At 33.9% G+C, this 22024-nt stretch overlaps 1 protein-coding gene across 2 annotated transcripts in view; it reads right to left on the bottom strand.

Moving 5' to 3' along the window:
- csk (C-terminal Src kinase) overlaps window positions 1-20747 on the bottom strand; it is a 34102-nt gene extending 13355 nt beyond the window's left edge. The window contains exons 1-4 of one of the 2 annotated variants that reach the window (XM_051099729.1): window positions 20278-20747; window positions 6153-6265; window positions 5916-6029; window positions 2684-2796 (exon numbers count right to left, since the gene is read on the bottom strand). In XM_051099729.1, the coding sequence (XP_050955686.1) occupies window positions 2684-2796; window positions 5916-6029; window positions 6153-6167 (242 nt within the window). In that variant the 5' untranslated portion in view covers window positions 6168-6265; window positions 20278-20747. Of the gene's footprint in view, window positions 1-2683; window positions 2797-5915; window positions 6030-6152; window positions 6266-6414; window positions 6548-20277 lie in introns of those variants that run through there. The other variant, XM_051099730.1, reaches the window with a different exon arrangement.
- Window positions 20748-22024: the final 1277 nt, after the last annotated feature.

Raw genomic sequence — 22024 nt, 5'->3', positions numbered from 1 at the left:
CATAAAAGTATAGCTGAATTTATAAAAATGACCCTGTTCAAAAGTTTACATACACTTGATTCTTAATACTGTGCTGTTACCTGAATCATCCACAGCTGTGTTTTTTGTTAGTGACAGTTGTTTGTGAGTCCCTTGTTTGTCCTGAACAGTTAAAATGTTAAGCCTGCTGTTCTTCAGAAAAATCCTTCAGGTCCCAGAAATTCTGTTTTTTCAGCATTTTTGTGTATTTAAACCCTTTCCAATGATGACTGTATGATTTTGAGGGAAAAAATGCATTAAGAGCCAGGGGGTGTAAACTTTTGAACAGAAAGAGTAAGTGTAGGTGTTTTTTTTGCCTAAATATCTTTTTTTTTCCATTTAGTACTGGCCTTCAGAAGCTACAGAAGATGGATCTCAAAATCATACAGTCATTGCTAGAAGGGTTCAGGGCTTGGATTAGGGCTGTCAAATGATTAATTGCGATTAATCACATACAAAAAAGTTTGAGTTTGCCTAATATATGTGTGTGTATGTGTTCAAATACACAAAAATACTGAAAAACCAAAGAATTTGTGGGACCTGAAGGATTTTTCTGAAGAACAGCAGCCAGTTTAACTGTTCAGGACAAACAAGGCACTCATGAACAACTATCACTAAACAAAACAAAACAAAGAAAACAGCTGTGGATCATTCAGGTAACAACACAGTATTAAGAATCAAGTGTATGTAAACTTTTGAATGGGGTCATTTTTATAAATTCAACTATTATTTACGTTTGTGGACTATATGTAAATGTCTTTTATGTGAAATATCTTATTCAGGTCAGTACTAAATAAAAAAAATAACATGCATTTTGTATAATCTCTCTTATTTTGGTAAAACGATTAACATTTTTCAGATTCTGCAAGGTGTATGTAAACTTCTGACCTCAACTGTAAATGCAGTATGAACTTTAAGAAATTTAAATTAAGAAAAAAAATGATGTAATGGGTTTTTTTTTTTATGTTATAAACATTAAAATGTTACAAAAAAATAACTTTATAATAGATTCTAGTTTACTCAGTTGTCAATTGTATGAATTCAATTCAATACAGTATGAACTTTCATGAGCCTTTTTTTTAATGAATCTGTCAAATGCTTTAAAATTATTTAATAAAGCAATTACAGATACTTTTTTTAAATAAATAGTATTTTACTGTAGAAAAATCCATCAGTAATGTGGTACAGACCCTTTTCACAAGTCCATGATGACACATTTCAACAGTCATCATCCAAAATCATAAAAAGTTATTCACGTTTTGATTTTTTTTTTTAAATGCATGTACATTTATAACACTATACTTTGTATTATATCATCTTTTCATCAAGTTACAAAAAAAAACTACTTAACGCTAATGCGAGGGTGTTTTTAATGCAGCGTCTATGGGAGGGACTGTAAATTTGATATCGTTCTCTCTTCTGACTGCTGATATCAGTCTCTCTCAATTTTTTTCCTTTGATTGAAATTCACGAAAACACCATCGTGGAGTTTCTCTTTTGCTATTTGAGCAAATGGAAATGCAAAAAATATATTTGTGGTACTCTCCCATTCACTGCTTTCGGATTTTACCCAACTATGACGACCTCGCTATGAGAAACCCGGAAATATGAGAAAGGTTGATTGTTTTGTTTGATATAAATGATGAAATAATATTATATCTGTTTGTGATGTTCCTTATTTGAAAGGCACTTCAGATAAAAGCATTTTATAACCGTAGACATTCAAATGACACTAAGGATGACACTCATGAACTTGTGTTAACACTTTGAATTGCTGTAATGGACTTTAAAATCAGTAAAATGTCACAAAGAACAGAATCAAATAGAATTAGGACCAACTACTGGGAAAATTTAGTAAGAAACACTGATTCAGATACATAATATTGTGCACAAGGCTGAGAAAAGGAAGCTAAATTACAGGCTTCCAAAAGGAGCGCTGGCCTTGCCTGGCCCTTCTGTGGCTTCCCTGGCATGACAAACATCCAATCTGTATCTCCCAATTACCCACACATATACATACACACCATCGAAAATAAACCAAAGCTGTGCACTTACCAAAGACTAGACAGCAAAAAAAACGACTGCTATCGTCACAATCTGCTAAAGCCGAACACATCTCAAACTAAACCTTCCATTACACATGGCTAAAAGCAGACATCCAGATCCCATACATCAGCTTTGAAGGATTCACTTGACGCTGCATTGCCACGCTAAATGAAACCGAGACGTCTGCATCATTATATCCATTGTTCCTTCTAAAAGCAGCAAGTAATTGAAGAATATCACATGCTCTCTTACAACCGATCCCTAATCATTATGCACGTCTCTGGCCTTTGCATATCAGATGCTGAGAGATGGACTTTTTCCACTGTTATTTGTATAACTCCCTGATTTCTCCTTCTATTTTAAACAGCTGGCCGATTCAAATGAGTCCTTGGGTTATTGTGGTGGAACGGAAAGCAGGAAGACATTTGTGTGTTATTGTAGATATACTGTAGTAGGTGATCTGTGATGATATCAGCGACACATGCTAAATATAGCATGCTAATGTTTGTATGTATGAGATTCACACAAACACTCTCTCTTATCGCAGTTCAAGTGAAGCCAAAACCATTTTATATATAAAAAAAATAAATAAATGCATGCAAATGAACTATGTACTTACGGCATAAGGCTCAGTTTACCACCTGACTTCACTCCTTCTCTCTTCTGAACGTAGTTTGCTGGTATGGTACCCTCTCGTCCTGCTGCATTTTTCGCTTTGTACCAATTTGGATCCTGGAAGAAAACACCAGCAGACAAATTCTGAATGAAACTTTGGTTTGTTATACGTCGTTCCAAACCCATATGGCAATTTTTTACGTAAAACACAAAAAGAGATATTAACAGAATGTTCACACTGCACTTTTCATCAGAGTGGAAATGAATTTCAGCAAATGCTGACTTGGGTGTTAGTCTGTTCTACACAAAAAGCTATTGTTTAGTGCGTTTATTATATTTTTAAGCCATTTTTGGGACTTTGGCAGCCACTGGTTTCTATTAATTTTCATTGCACGGTAAAAACAGTGTAATATTCTGTGAACTTCTCTTTTTCTGTTAAGTATTCTCCTACAATATGGCACAAATTTAAAGTTTTGCCAGTTTGTCAGAATACTTCTATTCACAGCAAGGATGGTTAATACTGAGCAAAAATTCACAGCAAATATATATTTATAACGTTTCAAATACTTCTTGTTCTTTCTGTTTATCAAGGAATCCTGAAAATAGTTTCACAAAAAATATTAAAGAAGTCCATTTCCAGAACAACAATTCACAAATAATTTACTCACCCCCTTGGCATCCAAGATGTTCATGTCTTTTGTCTTCAGTCGTAAGGAAATTATGGTTTTTGAGGAAAACATTTCATTTTTCTTCATATAATGGACTTGATTGGTGCCCCAATTTTGAACTTCCAAAATGAGTTTAAATGCAGGTTCAAAGGGCTCTAAACGATCCCAGCGGAGGAAGAAGGGTCTTATCTAGCAAAATGATCGGTCATTTTTTTCGGAAAAAAAATGTATATACTTTTTAAGCACAAAAGGTTGTGTAACAGGGCTCTGGGATGCGCGTTCACGTAGTATTGAATCACGACGAAAGGTCACACGGGACATAGGTGGAACTACAGACCCAGTGTTTACAAAGCGAACGCGCAAAGACTAAGAAAGTGCAAGTAAGTCAAACGCTGTTTACAAACAAAAAGGTACAAAGATGTTGGACGATTCTGAAGTTGTGGGAGAAAATAAGATGGAGTTTTTCGCCATACTCTACCTTTTTGAGCCGGAGTGCACAGACGATGAACTTAGACATAATTCGTAGTAGTGATGGGAAGTTTGGATCATTTTACCGACTCGGACCTTTGAGTCTCGTTCAGCAAAATGAACAAATCTTTTTGAGTCATTTCATTAATTTCATTTATTTTAGCAAAATATAATTAAAATGTTACATGTTACTACACATCTACTGCTTACACAAACGTTGATCACACTACAAACAAGACAAAACTATAATGCTATAAGAAACAGAAAAGATTAATTCATTGTTTACCTGGGTCTTTAGTCTATGATTAGCTCACCTCACTTCTTATCTGACAAGTTTTTGGGTTTGAGTCGTTGTTCATCACGTGACAGCCCCATAAACTCAATCAATGCAGTGTGAGCCGGAAAAAGAATTGATTAGTTGCATGCGTGACTGAACGAATCACTCCCCGAGACGACTCGTTCATCCCGAGTCACATTAAAGATTTGTTCAAGAATGACCCGTCACTAATTCGTAGCGTCATGAACCAGCATCCCAGAGCCTGTGCTACACGAGCTTTTGTGCTTGAAAAGCATACAAATTTTTATTTTTCAAAAAAATGACATTGTTTTGCTAGATAAGACCCTTCTTAGAGCCCTTTGAAGCTGCATTTAAACTACATTTTGGACATTTAAAATCGGGGCACCAATCAAGTCCATTGTATGAAGAAAAATCCTGAATTTTTTTCCTCAAAAACCATAATTTCTTTACGGCTGAAGACAGAAAGACATGAACATCTTGGATGACAAGGGGGTGAGTAAATTATTTGTAAATTGTTGTTCTGCAAGCGGACTTCTCCTTTAAGAAGCACAACTGTTCTCAACACTAATTATAAAAATGTCTCTTGACCAACAAAGCGACATTTTAGAAGGATCATGTGATTAAAGCCTGGAGTAATGATGCTGAAAATTCAGCTTTGCATCACAGGAATAAATTACATTTTAAAATGTGTTCAAATTTATTCCACAGCATTTTAAATTGTAATAATATTTTACAATATTACTGTTTTTACTGGATTTTTAATCAAATAAATAGAGCTTTGGTGAGCCATATGACACTTAAGGCTTCCATTACACATGACTTTGGCAGCCACTGGTTTCTTTGCACTTTCATTGTGTGATAAAAGTAGCGAATATTCTGCAAACTTCTATTTTTCTGTTAAGTATTCCACTAAAACATGACAAAAAATGGAATTTTAAAAAGTTTTAAGTACTCTACTGTTCAAAGGTTTGGCATCAGTTTGATTTTTTAAATACTTCTATTCACAGCAAGGATGGTTAATATTGATCAAAAATTCACAGTAAATACATTTAGAATGTTTTAAATAGATCTGTTTTTTTCTGTTTATCAACGAATCCTGAAAAAAGTTTTACAAAAAAAAAAAATTAAGAAGCACAACTGTTCTTAACACGGATAATAAAAATTTCTCTTGATCATCAACCTGCCATATTAGCCTGGTTTCTGAAGGATCAAGGATGACTTAAGACTGGAGTAATGATGCTGAAAATTCAGCTTTGCATCACAGGAATAAATTACATTTTAAATTGTAATAATATTTTACAATATTACTGTTTTCACTGTATTTTTAATCAAATAAATTGAGCCTTGGTGAGCCATATGACATTTAAGGCTTAATTAAAAGCTATTGTATATCACATTTATTATATTTTTAAGCAATTTTTGGGACTTTGGCAGCCACTGTTTTTTATACACAAGGATCAAGGATGACTAAAGACTGGAGTAATGATGCTGAAAATTCAGCTTTGCATTAAAATACATTTTAAAATGTATTAAAAATCATTACACTACATTTTAAATTGTAATATTTATTTATAATATTACTGTTTTTACTGTATTTTTGATCAAATAAATAAAGCCTTGGAAAGCCATAAGAGACTTCTATTAAAACATTTTTAAAAATCCTACTGACCACAAACCTTTAACTGGTAGTGAATATGAATAATAAGTTTTATTTTTTTAATTTTACATTTAAAAGGATAGTTTATATAAGTGTGCACAAATGACTTCATTTTAGCGTGAACACAACCAATTTAGAAATTTACCTTAGTTACTCCAATTATAGTAAGGACATCTCCTTTGCACATAGGCAAGTCCTGGTCAGTCGTTCCAGCGAAGTTGTACCTGGCCACACACTCAGTGCCCTGAGGCCAGATCGTCTAGAAAGGGGAATGAGAACATAAGGAAAAGCCCTTGATGTACAAACACAGGATGCTGTATGAATGAAATAAAGTCATAAATCACATTATAGCCTAATGGCAACATTTCAAGGTTTGCATTACCTCAAAGGTAGACATAGCTGAGGGAAATCGTCCTCTCACAGTCGACCCGTTTCAGCCGGTAACATCAGAGCTGAGCCTGAGGCGTACAGCTGCAGCCAGAACAGGCTGAAGATCTGCAAATTACACACACATTCATTCATTACTGAAAGTGCTTTAAAATAAATCCAAATAATCAAATAACATTGAAAACACTAAAGAGGTGGTCATATATAGATACAGGAAATTAACTTAAATTTAAACAATTACTCAAAATTAGACATACCAAGCATGACAGCAAACACTGTTTACCAGCAAATACAGTGCAAGCACACACACTTTCAAAGGGGAAGTGGCGGCTGTAGATTTTCCGATGCCTCAGACAGGAAGAAGGGCTGAGCAGCAAGCAGGCTTGCAAAAAGCCTGTTAAATATTCAGTGCGAGCAGAGGGCATCAAGCCAGCCTTAAAACAAACACTTCACACTTGGAAAAGCCTCTAACTACATCCTAGACTAAAGCTAAATATACCGACGAATGTATATGGCCAATAATGGACATCTTTTACACACTCAGAAACTTTAGGATAATAAAAGGAGATAATCACAAAATAGGTCACTTCTTGTTTTGTGAGTATATATGTACACACTCTCACACGCATACACTTTTTTAGATTTCGATTCCAGATAAATATGCTGACCACTCAGACGTTTACATCTCAGTCTGATTATTTTGGTCCGAGTGGTCACTAGATTAGATCTAGGGGTGTTTATGCAAAGATCTGGCCTAGTGAAAAGTCTCCTCACGTTAAAATGAGGTTAAATAAAGCTGTGCCGTTCCATAAATAAAAAAAAATATTACTATGGAAAAAATTGAGAGAATTGAGCACACCAGAAAGCAGAAATGAGAAGTTGAAAAGAAAAAAAAAAAAAAAAAAAAAAACACTTTTCACTTTCGTAGCGGTGAGCAATGTGAATCTCGAAGTTGTAGCTATGCTCTTTTTCCACTATGACTGAAGTTTTGTACGGAGAAGAAACTTAAACTAAAATAAAACAAGTGACACATGTGAGTCTCCCATCCTCACGTAACACTCTCATGGGAGCAAATTAGCAGACAGTTAGGGATGGTTTCTCACGGGAATTAAACTGCACCTGGTATCAGAAACCGAATGTACTTAAAGCATTTCTGCTCTGGAAGTGAACAACATAACAGAAAACATACTTTAAGGTGGAAATCTAACACGTTATCTATTCTTAAACTGCGTTCGCAACCCATTTTGTTTCGTAATGTGATGCATTTCTAAACAAAAAGAAATTTTATGAAAATAGGATGAGGGCCTCGATTTTATTCATCAGTGCCATTAATTTGTGTACAATATGACCAGGAATGGTCATTAAAGAGATATTTCACCCAAAAATAAAAATTCTGCCATTAATTACTCAGCCTCATGTCATTTCAAGACAAATTACGATATTTTTAATGAAATCTGATAGCCTTTTGACCCTGCATAGACAGCAACGCAACTGACACATTCAAGGCCTATATATTAAATAAGGTTATTTTTGTTTTCTTTGCACGCAAGAAGTATTCTTGTAACATTAAACTACAGTTGAACCACTGATGTCACATGGACTATTTTAACAATATCCTTACTACCTTTCCGAACCTTCGACGTGTCAGTTGCGTTGCTGTCTATGCAGGGTCAGAAAGCTCTCGCATTCATTAGAAATTTCTTAATTTGTGCTCTGAAGATAAACGAAGGTCTTACGGGTTTGAAACGACATGAGGGTGAGTAAAGACAGAATTTTCATTTCTGGGTGAACTATCACTTTAAGAAAGTAAATAGGCCTGGTTTTGTTGTCTTCAAAGGCAGTGCAAGTTTGTTTTGATACTATCTGCAGGCTTTTGCAACAGTTTTCTATCATTCTTTGTGAAAATTCACACTGGTTCGATCCTCTCACCTTATTTTCAAAAGAAGCGCGGTGCATGCGGTGTGCTTGTGAACTAGAAATGATATGGCACTGAGCGCCTTGACCTCATTAATATGTCAACCAACACTGAAGCCGATCTGTTCAATGCAAAGCAGCTCTGGCTTGAAAGTTGCATCGAGCTCCACAACATGAAGTCACTTCCTGTCTGAGCTGTTGAGACTAAAACGGTCTTCCTGTATTGGCACGCAGGCGTTAGTGGGTGATGAGCACTATGGGTTGAAGGGTGCTGGCTACAGCAGCAGACGGCAAAAGGGGCGCCAACAACGGCGCAATCCACAGAAGCCCTTACAGTGAGGATATAACACACTTCCCTTCAAAAACACAGTCTTCCCCTGCTGCCCTGACTACCTAATTTTATACTCCCCAAACATAGGAATAGCATGAATCATTTAAAGCCAGGAAACTGATTGTTTTTGTAGTAGCTTGCCATTTCAAATATGTCAGAATTTGTCCGTTTTAATGGTCATTTATCAAAATGCCTGAGTACAGGTATGAGGACTTAAAGCACTCATTTTCAGGGCGGAATTAAATCATTTTATTTGTGTCGTAGATCAGAGGTTCAACTTTTTTAGGCCAAGAACCCTTAAACAGAAAAATAACTTTTAAGGTCAACATGAGCAACTGCAACCTATTCTATTTTGTAATGTGATGTATTTCTGAGCAAAACAGAAAATGAAATGAAAATAAGGGCCTTATAGTTAGTTCACCCTTATAGAGCAGTTCACCCGAAAATTAAAAATTCGGGTAAAATTCAAGACAAAATGAAACCTAAACAACACAAGGGCAAAAAAATAAATAAATAAATTAAAAAAAAAAAAATACAAAAACCACTAAACAAAAATAAACAAAATGTAAACTATAAATAAAAAAATAAAAATGAGAAACTAAACAAAACAAGCCACTAACCAAAATGAAAACTATACAAAAAAACAAGGCAAAACAAAAATGCAAACAAAACCACTAAATAAAAATAAACAATGAAAACCAAAAAAACCCAAGAAACAAAAAACAAATAAACCACAACACAAAATGAGAAACTAAACAACACAAAACAAGACAAAATGAACACTAAATAAAAACAAGGCAAAACAAACAAAAATCCACTAAAAAAAATTAACAAAAACGAAAAAAAAGATCAATTAAAACATAAAACAAGACTAAATTAAAACTAAACAAAAACAAGGCAAAACAAAATACAAACAATACAACTAAAAAAAAAAATGAGAAACTACAAACACAAAACAAGACAAAATGGAAACTAAGTTAAACAAGGCAAAACAAAATACAAACAAAACAACAAAAAATAAAAAAATAAAACTAAAAATAAAGAACAAAAACAAAACGAGAAACTAAATACACAAAACAAGACAAAATGGAAACTAAGTTAAAACAAGGCAAAACAAAATAGAAACAAAACAACAAAACAAAAATAAAAGTAAATGAAAAATAAAAATAAAAAACAAATAAACTAAATCAAAAAACAACAACAACAATAATAATAATAATGATAATAATAATAAAAATAGTTGAAAAATAATAATTGAAATGATTGTGAAATGAACTGTGCAATAAAACAAATGCCACAAGTGAATTGCAAGAAGTAACAGGAAGACATTTTGTTTCAATTTAACTAACCGCCTATCTTTACCGCACTTGCCAAATAAAGCAATGTGCTATTAATATCACACTCTCATAATCCACTTTGTTGCCACTTAAAGCTACCTGTGCTTAACAAGACACTGTATTAGTGTTGTTTGCTAAGGCATACATTATTATTCATCATCACATACATCCAACACATACTTCTAACCTAAAGCAATACACTTTGGTGCAGACCTCAATCTGAAACTGTACTTTTGCCTGATGGATGAAAAAAAAAAACAAGCAAAAAACTAAAAAACAAAATCCTATTGATTTCGTTAAAGGATCTGCCTATAACACCCTAGCAACAACATAGAAACATAAATACAAATCATATGCTAACCCTGTGAACAGCCCCTGTGAAACAACGCAAAGTAACGGATATGTCCGACTTGCATTAAATAATTTGACTGTCGCATTGACACTAAGCTGTGGAAATCGTCCAGATGGTGTTATTGAGTTTAAGCTCACTCTAAAACAACCGTAACAGAGGGAAACAAATGATGCAATCATGTGAAAACACCTAAAGACGGTGCATGCAGACAAATAAAATGCGTGCCACATCAAAAAAGCAGGATGCTACCAAATCTGAGCAACATCCAACCACAAAAACGGCTTATTTAGAAAACAAGAAGCTGCCATTTAAAGAGAAATGCATTCACCAATCAGAATCAACGAGGCTTTTCTGTGATCAGCAACAATTTTGGGGTGTGCCTTGGCAAATCCCTTGTTACAAATGATATCATTGTTTAAGGATTGCATCGGCAGGGCTACGCCTCGCACAAGAGAACTTTTCATTCCTGGAGAATCTAAAAACTTGCAGCAGACTTTTGGAGGCCAGCGGGCAGCTCAATGGAACTGAATCCAGGCAACTCGGGTGGCTCCAAGATGACAAGCACTGCGGAAGTTTCCAGAGGGTATGATGGAGAACCAAAGCTTTCCTTTTATTCACAGACTTCCACAAAAGTGCCTTTGTACGCCAGAACTGGACACTCCAACCCGGCTGTATCAGGACTGGGGCAAATGGACATCGACTTTGGTTTTAAAGGAGAAGTCCACTTCCAGAACAACAATTTACAGATAATGTACTCACCCTCTTGTCATCCAAGATGTTCATGTCTTTCTTTCTTCAGTTGTAAAGAAATGATGTTTTCTGAGAAAAATATTTCAGGATTTTTCTCCATATAATGGACTGACATGGTGCCCTGAGTTTGAACTTCCAAAATGCAGTTTAAATGCAGCTTCAAACTTTAGCAAATGCGGTTGTAAACGATCCCAGCCAAGGAAGAAGGGTCTTATCTAAAGAAATTATCGGTTATTTTCATAAAAATAATACAATTTATATACTTTGTAATGTCAAACGCTCATCTGGTCTTACTCTCCCTGAACTCTACACTGTGTTGGTACTTCTGCAGCGATGTAGGATGATTTTGAAATGATTTTTGAAGTTGAGGGAGACAATACGGTTGGAGTTTTGATATACCCTAACTGTCTTGAACCAGAATACAAAGAGTTCACGGAGAGTAAGACAACACCAGCGTCTGAGATAAAAAAGTATTTAAATTGTATTTTTTAATGAAAATAACCAATCATTTCGCTAGATAAAACCCTTCTTCCTTGGCTGGGATCGTTTACAATCGCATTTGGGATCGTTTGAAGCCGCATTTTGGAAGTTCAAACTCGGGGCACCATATCAGTCCATTATATGGAGCAAATTCCTGAAGTGTTTTCCTCAAAAAAAACACAATTTCTTTACAACTAAAGAAAGAAAGACATGAACATCTTGGATGACAAGGGGGTAAGTATATTATCTGTAAATTGTTCTGGAAGTGGATTTCCCCTTTAGGACAAGTATCCTTAAGAATCCTATATGCAACTGCACATACAAACATAAGTGTTTAGGTGTTGAGTAACAGAAGCACTCCCAAGACTATGACAGAAGTTTACTCCAATTAATTTTTCCATAGCTTTGCCAGTTATTTAGATTACTGGATAAGGATTAGAGATTAATTAAATTAAAATCTAAGTAAAAATAATAGTTTCAAAATAATTTAATATACACATATTTTATATATTTTTTATATATATATATATATATATTATATATATATATATAAAAATGTCAAGTGAGGTAAATATTTTAAATTATATTAAGATTGCTCTCATAAAAAAACCAAGTGAGGTAAATATTTTAAATTATATTAAGATTGCTCTCACAAAACAAACCTCTAAAAATATAAATAATATATCGCAACAATAGTTAATACCAAAAAAAAAATTTATAATAACAACAAAAACGCTACTACTACTACTACCACTACTACTAATACAAAACTGTTACAAAATGTTCTATTATTTTTAAAATTCCACTGTCAGAGCTATTTTTGTTTTTAATCATTTATTATTGTAATTACTAAAATTAATTAGTTTAAAACTACTTTTAATATTTGTTTAAATATATTCATATTTTTGACATTTCTCTTTATGAGAGCAATCTTTGATTTTATACTAATTGTTTATTATTGTAATTAATAATAATAATAATAATAATAATTATAATTATTATTATTTGTTTGACGCAACTATATATATTTTATGTGTATAATCCATATTATATATATATATATATATATATACATTTTATTTAAGAATAATAATAATTAGTTTGAAACTACTATTAAATAATTTGTTAAAATAAATCAATATTTTTTTGTAACATTACTCTTTGTCAAGGCAATCTTTGATTTGAAACTAACTATTATTGTAATGATTAAAAAATAAGTTTGAAACTACTTTTAACAGTTAAAATATAATTTAACATGACAGCACTCTTAGATTTATTTTAAATTAACTAATTTATTGTTGTTATTAACAAAAAATAGTTTAAAATCAAGTAAATAAAAATGTTAAAATTATGAACAAATTAATACATCTTAAATTGTCAGATCACATTAAATACGGATATGGATTATATACATTATATACATGATTTTATACATACACATTTACTACTAAATTGTAAATGATGATGATAATAATAATAATAATAATAATAATAATAATAATAATAATAATAATAATAATAATTTTTGTTTTAATCTAATATTAATAATTTGTTGAAACACTTAGATTTTTAACATTCCTCTTTGTAATTTTTTTAACTAATTAATTTATTGTAATTATTAACAAAAAAATATTTTTTTAAAATGTATATTGTTTTGTTAAAATGTATACACACACTTATTGTAGACTGTTTCATTTCTTTAATATTCGGTTGATTTCTATGACTATTCCAGACCCACTTTTCTTCTCGTATTTCCACATTTTCCATGACAAAGGGAGTCCTGATCATCTTTACAGTTCGGTCCTAAAATAAAGCTTTTAGGCTATCACAACAAACACCTTTGAATATCACACAAAACATCACCGACTGTGATTTATGCTATCATGTTCAAAGCAACACACGTGTGAGAGCAACACTGAGACTCAGTAGGGGAGGCCTGACAGTTGCCTTCAGGCCACACGAGGAACCAGGAAGCCAGCTTCAATGAGAGAGAACAGAGACGTGATGTGCTCGGAGATAGAGCGGATTCCAGCCTCAGAGCCTTTCATCCCCTAAATCATCTACTTCACATCCTCCTAACAAAACATCTGACCTATTAGAACACATACGAAATACTACGATGGGTCAGCATACGGCCCTACCCGAACGTTTGGATGCTCTTCAGTTCTCGCTTTCAGCCACAAATGGGGCATCTTTCAGCATGTTAATTTAATGAGTACAGTCAGTGTGTTTCAGGAGGGCTGCAGAAATATGCTCTCTATTTTTAGATCAGTTATGAAGTGCTAATGTGTCAGGGTGTGTATCTATGAAGATTTCGGAGGGAAACGCTCAATATCAGGCATTCATTCACATATATGCATCTTCATGCATTCCTGCTCTTGAAGGATCTTCAGAAAGGCTCGAGTCCAGCACAGACATAATGCAATCCTTCTGATATTATCAAAATAATGAGAAAGCACTGTTTTTTTTAATACAGTACCATGGTAATGCTGTGGTACTCTTTCAATGACATGAAAAAAAATTACACATGAATATGATAATAATGGCGATACCATCTAAAAGTTACTGCACCACTACTGTATTTTTTGTAAAGACAATTATTGCCATTGTGCCACTGAGAAGATGATCGTGAGAAAATGAAAAGCAGAATTATGGTATGTGAATTTCTTCACTTTTACTATCAGTGCACTGAGACAAGATTCAACAGGTTGAGAGATTGTGACCTCAGGTATTTTTCTCACCACTCCCCCCCAACTGTTCAGCACATCACATCTGACGACACAAATGTTTCATTTTTGTGAGACTCTTAGAAGCTGACAAGACCAAACTGAGTACACACAACCATGCTATCATCTCATCTTCTTAATAAACAAACACAAAAAAGTGCTGCTGAAAATTAAGCTTTGCCAAAGCATTAAATTACACTTTAAAATATAATCAATTTTTTAATTTTTTAAAATAATTTTTAAATATTGCTGTTTTAAATAATGCAGCATTGGTAAGAATAAAAGATGTCTTTCAAAAACAAGAAAAAATAAAATAAAACACTGGCCCCATGATTTAAAATTATATTTATACATTAGTTTTAAATCATGCGGCCTTTAAGTTAGAAATACTTATCTACATTAATTTTAGTGCACGTTACACATTATTAATACTTATTTGCAGTAACAAGAGGTTACAACTTCAAAAAAATAATTACATATTCATGTTATTTTAGTAATATTCCTCAGTTCCACATGTGATGATACAGTAACACTGACATTGTGATGGTACAATTCATACGTCATCACCAAGAAATTCCTTGTGCATGTCATTAATATTCATGCGCAAAATTTCACAGTGGTGGAAGACAAAGCGTTTCTCCAAATGCCAAAGGGAAATACAGTGTAGGGGCTAATACTGAGAGAATAACATTTTCATAATGAAATATTAAATATGATAGAACACGATAATTGCATATATTTTGTTTAAACATAAATAAAGTATTAAGCATTAGAACTAAGAAAAGGGAGTTTAATATATATAAATAGAGGCTGGGTTGTTACAATTTGATTGTGATTCACTACCTTGCAATTTAATTTCCAATCTGATATTGGTTATTTTGGATTATATATATATATATTTTGGATTATATATCAGGTGCAGTACATGCCAAATTTTCTCAACTAAAAAGAAAACATGACAGTCAGTTGGTACTACATTACTATAACAATGAAGGGAAAATAATAGCTGAATTTATAGAAATGACCCTGTTCAAAAGTTTACATACACTTGACTTGATTCTTAATACTGTGTTGTTACCTGAATAATCCACAGCTGTGTTTTGTTGTTTAGTGATAGTTGTTCATGAATCTCTTGTTAGTCCTTAAGTTAAACTGCCTGCTGTTCTTCAGAAAAATTCTTCGGGTCCCACAAATTCTGTGGTTTTTCAGCATTTTTGTGTATTTGAACTCATTTCAACAATGACTATGATTTTGAGATCCATCTTTTCACACTGAGGACAACTGAGGGACTCATATGCAACTATTACAGAAGGTTCAAACGCCCACTGATGCTTCAGAAGGAAAAAACGATGCATGGGTAAAAACTTTCATAATTTGCAGATTTATAAAAGTGCAAATTTGCAAATTTAACTTATTTTGTTTTCTGGGAAACATGTATCTTCTGTAGCTTCTGAAGGGCAGTACTAAATGGAAAAAATACGATATTTAGGGAAAATAAGAAATGCATACATCTTCATTCTGTTCAAAAGTTTTCACCCCTGGTTCTTAATGCATCGAGTGCTTGAACCTTCTGTAGTATTTGCATATGAGTCCCTCAGTTGTCAAAAGATGGATCTCAAAATCATACAGTCATTATTGGAAAGGGTTCAAATACACAAAAATGCTGAAAAACCAACAAATTTATGGGACCTGAAGGATTTTTTTTAAAGCAGGCAGTTTAAACTGTTCAGGACAAACAAGGGACTCGCGAACAAAAAAAAAAAAAACACAGCTGTGGATCATTCAGGTAACAACACAGTATTAAGAATCAAGCGCATGTAAACTTTTGAACGGGATAATCTTAATACATTCAGCTGCAGTTTTCTCTTGTGGACTATATGTAAACATCTTTTATGGGAAATATCTTATTCAGGTCAGTACTAAATACAAAATAACATGCATCTTGTATGTTCCCTCTTATTTTGACTAAATAATTAACATTTTGTAAATTCTGCATTCTTTTGACTTCAATTTAGCAAAACGCTCCTCACAGAGTTTACTTTTCTAACTGACTAATGAGTTTATGGTCACTAAACATATTTTTTTCCTGAGTTAAATGTGACGTTACGTGCGATATTGTTTACAAGCTGTTATACTGATGTCTCCTCTCGGTTGAAACACTGAATGAGCGATGCAAATTGAAAGCAGGATGCAGATTTTGGTAAGTTATAGGCTGCTCTTTCTTTTAACACACCTTTCGGATGTTCGTTCTTGTGTATTTCAGAAACTAGATCTGAAACTGGTATTTAAGCGGAAGAGATGATTAGTCCATGTGCGCACCGCGTTGGCGCTTTTCTTGAACTGAGTTGCTACAGCGATCTGTCACTCCACATTTAAAAAGCTCCAAAACAGTATTTCTTGTTTGAATACTGTAATAAAACGAACAGAACAGAAATCCGACAGTTTGTTTCATATCAAAAATAACAGAGAAAAAAAGCTTATTGCGATTTGCTGGATGGGATGCACGCTAATGTTCCATTATTAACTGAAAACAGACAAATCAATTCTTGAAATTTAAGAATCAATACTGTTTAGTTTAAAAAGTGTCATCTTAATCGACTTAAGAAACTGACACAAGATTGGATTGGACGCCAATGGGCCAAAAACAACCCCATTAAATGAGGGTCACATTGGCCGTATATCATTAGCCTTCAGAATTGTTCCCAGCTATTTCCTTCTGTTTTGTAACCACAAAGCTTTTTAAGCTCCACACCAGCCAGTGTCATGGCAGGGGGCGTCTCACACCAGCTTGACCCAGCAAACGCTCTCCCCTCTGGGCAGAGCTGCTCCTCCAGCTCCCTTTGATGCTTAATTACACTGCTCTGTCATCTACCGACAAGCAACTGTGACAGTAGGGAGGCAAAGAGACGACCAACACAAACAAGACGAGCTCTACAACCAAACATGCAATTGGAAGCACTTCAGTTTAGGTCAGATCCTCTAACAGAAGACTTAGAATATTACATAACACAACACTGATGCTCATTTTTGCAGCTGGACAGTATCTGTCCCCTTATTTTGAATGGCAAAATAACACTGCAAAGAGATTTGACAGTAATGAGCGGTATCAGTATCGCGTGTCAAGCCTTTGTAAGGAAGTGCCGTTATTAAACTGAGCAGTATACGAGAATAAGGAAACATGTCTCTAAAACTGACTACTGTTGACAAAATGAGCAAAAAACACCATGTTCTTGCACAGAAGTCAAGCAGCACACCACAGAACGCCTTTTTGAGCAAGTGAAAAGCACAGCAGTTTAGCAGCAGGGGAAATCCCATTGCAAATGACGGAGCTGAGCAGTTCAGAAATACAGAAAGACATTAATACAGACAGATACTTTGAGATGCAATGAAGCCCGACGGAGGAGCTTTTGCAGGTGTGAATTAAAGGAACTGAACAGGAAGTGCTGTTTCGATGCTCTTCAAAAGAGAGGCTCTGCTTTTAACAGCCATCTGTGCGACGACAAGGACAGTGGATACAATTTTAAGCAACAAAGAATGAATCTGTTAAGGCAGAAAGTGCATCAAATTCACACAGAGACATATAATGATGACATGGGACACATTCTAGAATGGCTGACCACATTTCAATCCGGGGAAACAAACAAACAAAAAAAAAAACTTTATTTATTTAAATCTCATGTCATTCTAAAGCTGTATGACTTTAAAAAGGACATTTTTAAAGAATATACATGAGAACTTGGTCTCTAAATCTCCAAAACACAAAAGCACCACAAAACCAGCCCACATGACTTTTGCACTATATTCCAACCCTTATGACACATGACTTTTTGTGGTAGAAGCACGGTGAAATCTAAGACCTGAAGTCAGACCTGTTTTCAGATAATGAATATTTTAATATAACCGAAATACTACTATTTTTTTAATTCATATTTTCCATTTTCGTTTTAATTTTAGTTAATTTTATGTATTTACTTTTATATTTGATTGTGTTTTCTGTCATTTTTAAATATCTGTTTTTTTATTTTAGTTTCAATGCAATGATTTAACGCGATTAATCACATCCAAAATTACAAGTTTTTGTTTACATAATATGTGTGCACTGTGTATATTTATGTGTATATGAAGAGTTCAGATGCAAAACCAGCTAAAAGCCACCTTGGCCAAAAATGAGATACTGAGTGAAAGCTCCTGACACATAGTATATGTCCATCAAATACTTTCACTTCAAACTCGCTGAATTCCAGCCCAATCAGAAGTACCAGTACTTACATAGAAACCTATACAAAGTAGCCAGAAAGAAATGCTCATTTTAAAGAAATACGTCAGATGGATTTAGAGGCTTTTGCATCTGAACTCTTCATATATCTTACATGTGTGTATATATTTATGAAAAATGTTGTTTATATATTACAAATGTTTAAAGTTATTTAATATATAATGCAAGTTTTTTTTTTTTAAATGTAGACTGTATGTGTGTGTATTTGTATATGCATAATAAAGTTTTACAGTATATACACATATGTAAAAAAAAATATATTTTTTTAATGCGATTAATCATTTGACAGCACTATTTGTAATTTAGTACATTAAGTTAAATATATTTTATTTTTTATTTTTATTATTTAATATTAGCAAATTATTTAATATTATTTAATAATATTATTTATTATTTAATAAAACCTAAATAATGAGAAATGCTGCTTTTGCAATTTAAATATATATATATATATATATATACACACACACACACACACTACCTGTCAAAAGTTTTATTTTTATGAATTTTTAATGTCTCTTCTGCTCGCCAAGCCTGCATTTATTTGATCCAAAATACAGCAAAAACAGTAAAAATATGAAATATTTTTACATTTTAAAATAATTTAATAATATATGGGAATATATTTTAAAATGTAATTTACTCCTGTGATTTCAAAGCTGAATTTTAGCATCATTACTCCAGTCACATGATCATTCAGAAATCATTATAATATTCTGATTTGCTGCTCAAAAACCATGTATTATTATGATGTTTAAAACAGCAGAGTAGATTTTAGAAAGTAATAGAAAGTACAGAAGAATAGCATTTATTTGAAACAGAAATCGTTTCAAATCTTAGAAATGTCTTTATCATCACATTTGACCAATTTAAAGCATCCTTGCTAGACAAAAGTATTCATTTTTATAATTTCTCCAAGCTTTTAAATGGTATAGTGTATAATGTTACAAAAACTTTGATTCAAGTAACTATAATAACCAGGGTAAAAAGACAAGCAACTACCATTTTTGTACAATAAAAGTACATTTTTGAGCCCATTTTGAAGCTTCAAGGATGCAACCACTGAAATATTGTGCACCAGGCATATGAACTATTTTTATGCAACTTACTGTCATAAGCATGACAGTCCACATTCACTTTCATTATGTAAAAACCAAAAGTGGTCTGGATGCTCTTTAAAAAAAAAATAAAAAATAAAAAAACAAAAACAAAACAAAAACAAAAAGTCAGGTTTGAAGCATGACAGTGACAATTTGGGGAACTGGTCCTTTAAAACCTGCACTTTAGCAGGAGGAAGTGACCTTTGGATTTCAACCTTTCTAAATCCATCTCATTAATATTAATGAAGCCAAACCACACTGAGGCCTTTCTACTATCATTTGAATAACTGCCCTTTCAACATCTGAATTTTTTTTTCTCGTTCAAATACCATGTTCTAGGTTTGCTTACAAGTGACTGAGCCCTATGTGTTTACTAGAAAATATGTGTACCAATTCATGCTACCTTGGCACTCAAAAAATGAGCGCCTGCTTTCAAATCCCCAGTTCAATTATTTACAGACCAGTCCCACATTCAGATGTTGTTATTAAACACTCACGAAACCATGACAACATAATCCCAAAATGATGCTGATGGAGAACAGCACTGCTGACCCAATCAGGACTGGCAAAGAGACAATACATCTCAAACTGGGACTACTCCATTATGCACCATCCAATGCATTTTGCACATATGCTCTAAGATGATTAACAAATCATGACGGACGTCCAAATACACGTTTTGTCTCATGCAGGAGCCTCAAGTGGCTCTTATTTAGACAGCTGTGAAGCAGACCATCGCATTCAAAACCAAAAACACAAAGCGCCCATTCTTGACATGCAGAAGGTTGAATAAAGGCAAAAAGGTGGTAGGGATCTATAATGCTAGCATAATAATACATAAGACATAACAGTACCTGTGTGCTCTGTGGATGTCCAAATCCAAATGGCTTAAAGTTAGAGATGTTTTAGGCTTGTCCACTTAGTCCATGTGTGGGTCAAACCCACTAGATTGTATAAACAGAAGATACAGAAGTGGTCATTCACACATTCAGCAAAATAGATCTTCCAGAGAGATTTCCTCTAACATCAATGCAGACAAAAGATGAACGGCTCGTCCGTGCATACAAATATAACCCCAAAAACCGTTAGGAGAGCGGCGACTGAATGCGCTTCAATTTTAAAAACACAACGCGTGTGAGAAAACAAACGGTTCGGCTAAAAAACACAACTGTTGCAGGGTTTCACAGACCGGAGAAGTCGATAAACGGTAAGCCGCCTGAAGCGAGCTGTTTTTAAGCGTTACGGAAGCGCAGCACACCCAGGGGCTACAGCTGTCTTTTACACACACACACATACACACATACATACATACAGGCCCTTGAAAAGGAAACGCACTTTTTCAGCCAGCCCCGCGCGTAGTGCGCATGCGTCTCACCGGTGGGAGAATTCTCCAATTGTACTACGGTGAAGGCTTGGCTTATGAATATTAAGTAGGTGGCAAGATGTGATTTGCTGAAAGCAAGACGTTGGGAGGCTGCTGGCCAGTTAGCGAACGCTATTATAACGACTCGTCAATATTAATGAGGTTGCGTAACCGGACGCTCCAAAAAGGTTACCAGGAAACGGTGTTGTAAGCTAATTAATATTTATAAACAGTCTTCACCGTGGTAGGATTCGTAATTTCGCTTTTGGTGACTGGAGCGACAGCAAGCGCTTTTAAAGAGAACTGCAATGATAAAGACATTCACATTCATTTTTTAAAAAAGAAATGTTAAGAAATGTAAAGAAATCAAAGTCATGACAGGGATTTTTTTTTTTATTATTTTCCTTGAGGTTAACTTATAACGTTAAAAAAGTTTCTTGCACACACACACACACACAAAAATAATATGTGGGAAAATGCTTATTTTCAACCCTGATGCTTTATCCACCTTTTTCCCGTAAAATCACGCGCTGCCATTTGTAAATGTAATGTGTCTGACTTTCGGTCTCATCTGCGTTCAGCTATTTTTAGCTGTACAAAACAGCTGGTTTTGCTGCTTGATATTGCAAACTGGTGTGTCTTACCATATGACATGTTTTTTTTAAATTATTTTAATATGCTCCTTAAGGTTTACACAAAAAAATATATTTATATGTGGAAAAATTATTATTTTTAACAGTCATTCTGACCCTTTGTCTATCCACCTTATTTTTCCTGTAAGAGTGGGCGTGGCCATTTGTAAATTTAATATTAATATTAATTTTAGACTTCAGGTCTCATCCGTGTTTAGCTATTTTTAGCTGTACAAAACAGCTCGTTTTGCTGCTTGATATTGCAAATTGGTGTGTCTTTATTATTTTTTAATGTATTATCCTAACTATGAAAATAATGGTTTGTAGCGCAAACAGGAAGTCACACACATTGCCAGAAAACAGTTCCGCACTGGAAAATATGGTGGACAACAACGTGTTTAAAGAGGCGGGGTTTAAGGCTTGTCAAGAATCGACCACCGTTATGATTAGTTAACATCACTGCATAGGAAACAGAATCAATGCTCCGCCCCCTCGCACTTGTATGCGAGTGTTTTGACAACATGATTAAAAAAAAAAGTCATTTCCAGACAAAGCATTATGAAACCATTTACTTACCATTTGTGATGCAGCTGCAGTCAAATCTAG

The sequence above is a fragment of the Labeo rohita genome, chromosome 25 (assembly GCF_022985175.1).
Source record: "Labeo rohita strain BAU-BD-2019 chromosome 25, IGBB_LRoh.1.0, whole genome shotgun sequence".
Taxonomy (NCBI): domain Eukaryota; kingdom Metazoa; phylum Chordata; class Actinopteri; order Cypriniformes; family Cyprinidae; genus Labeo; species Labeo rohita.
Note: the sequence above shows the minus strand (reverse complement) of the source record. Positions and strands in the feature narration are given on the sequence as shown.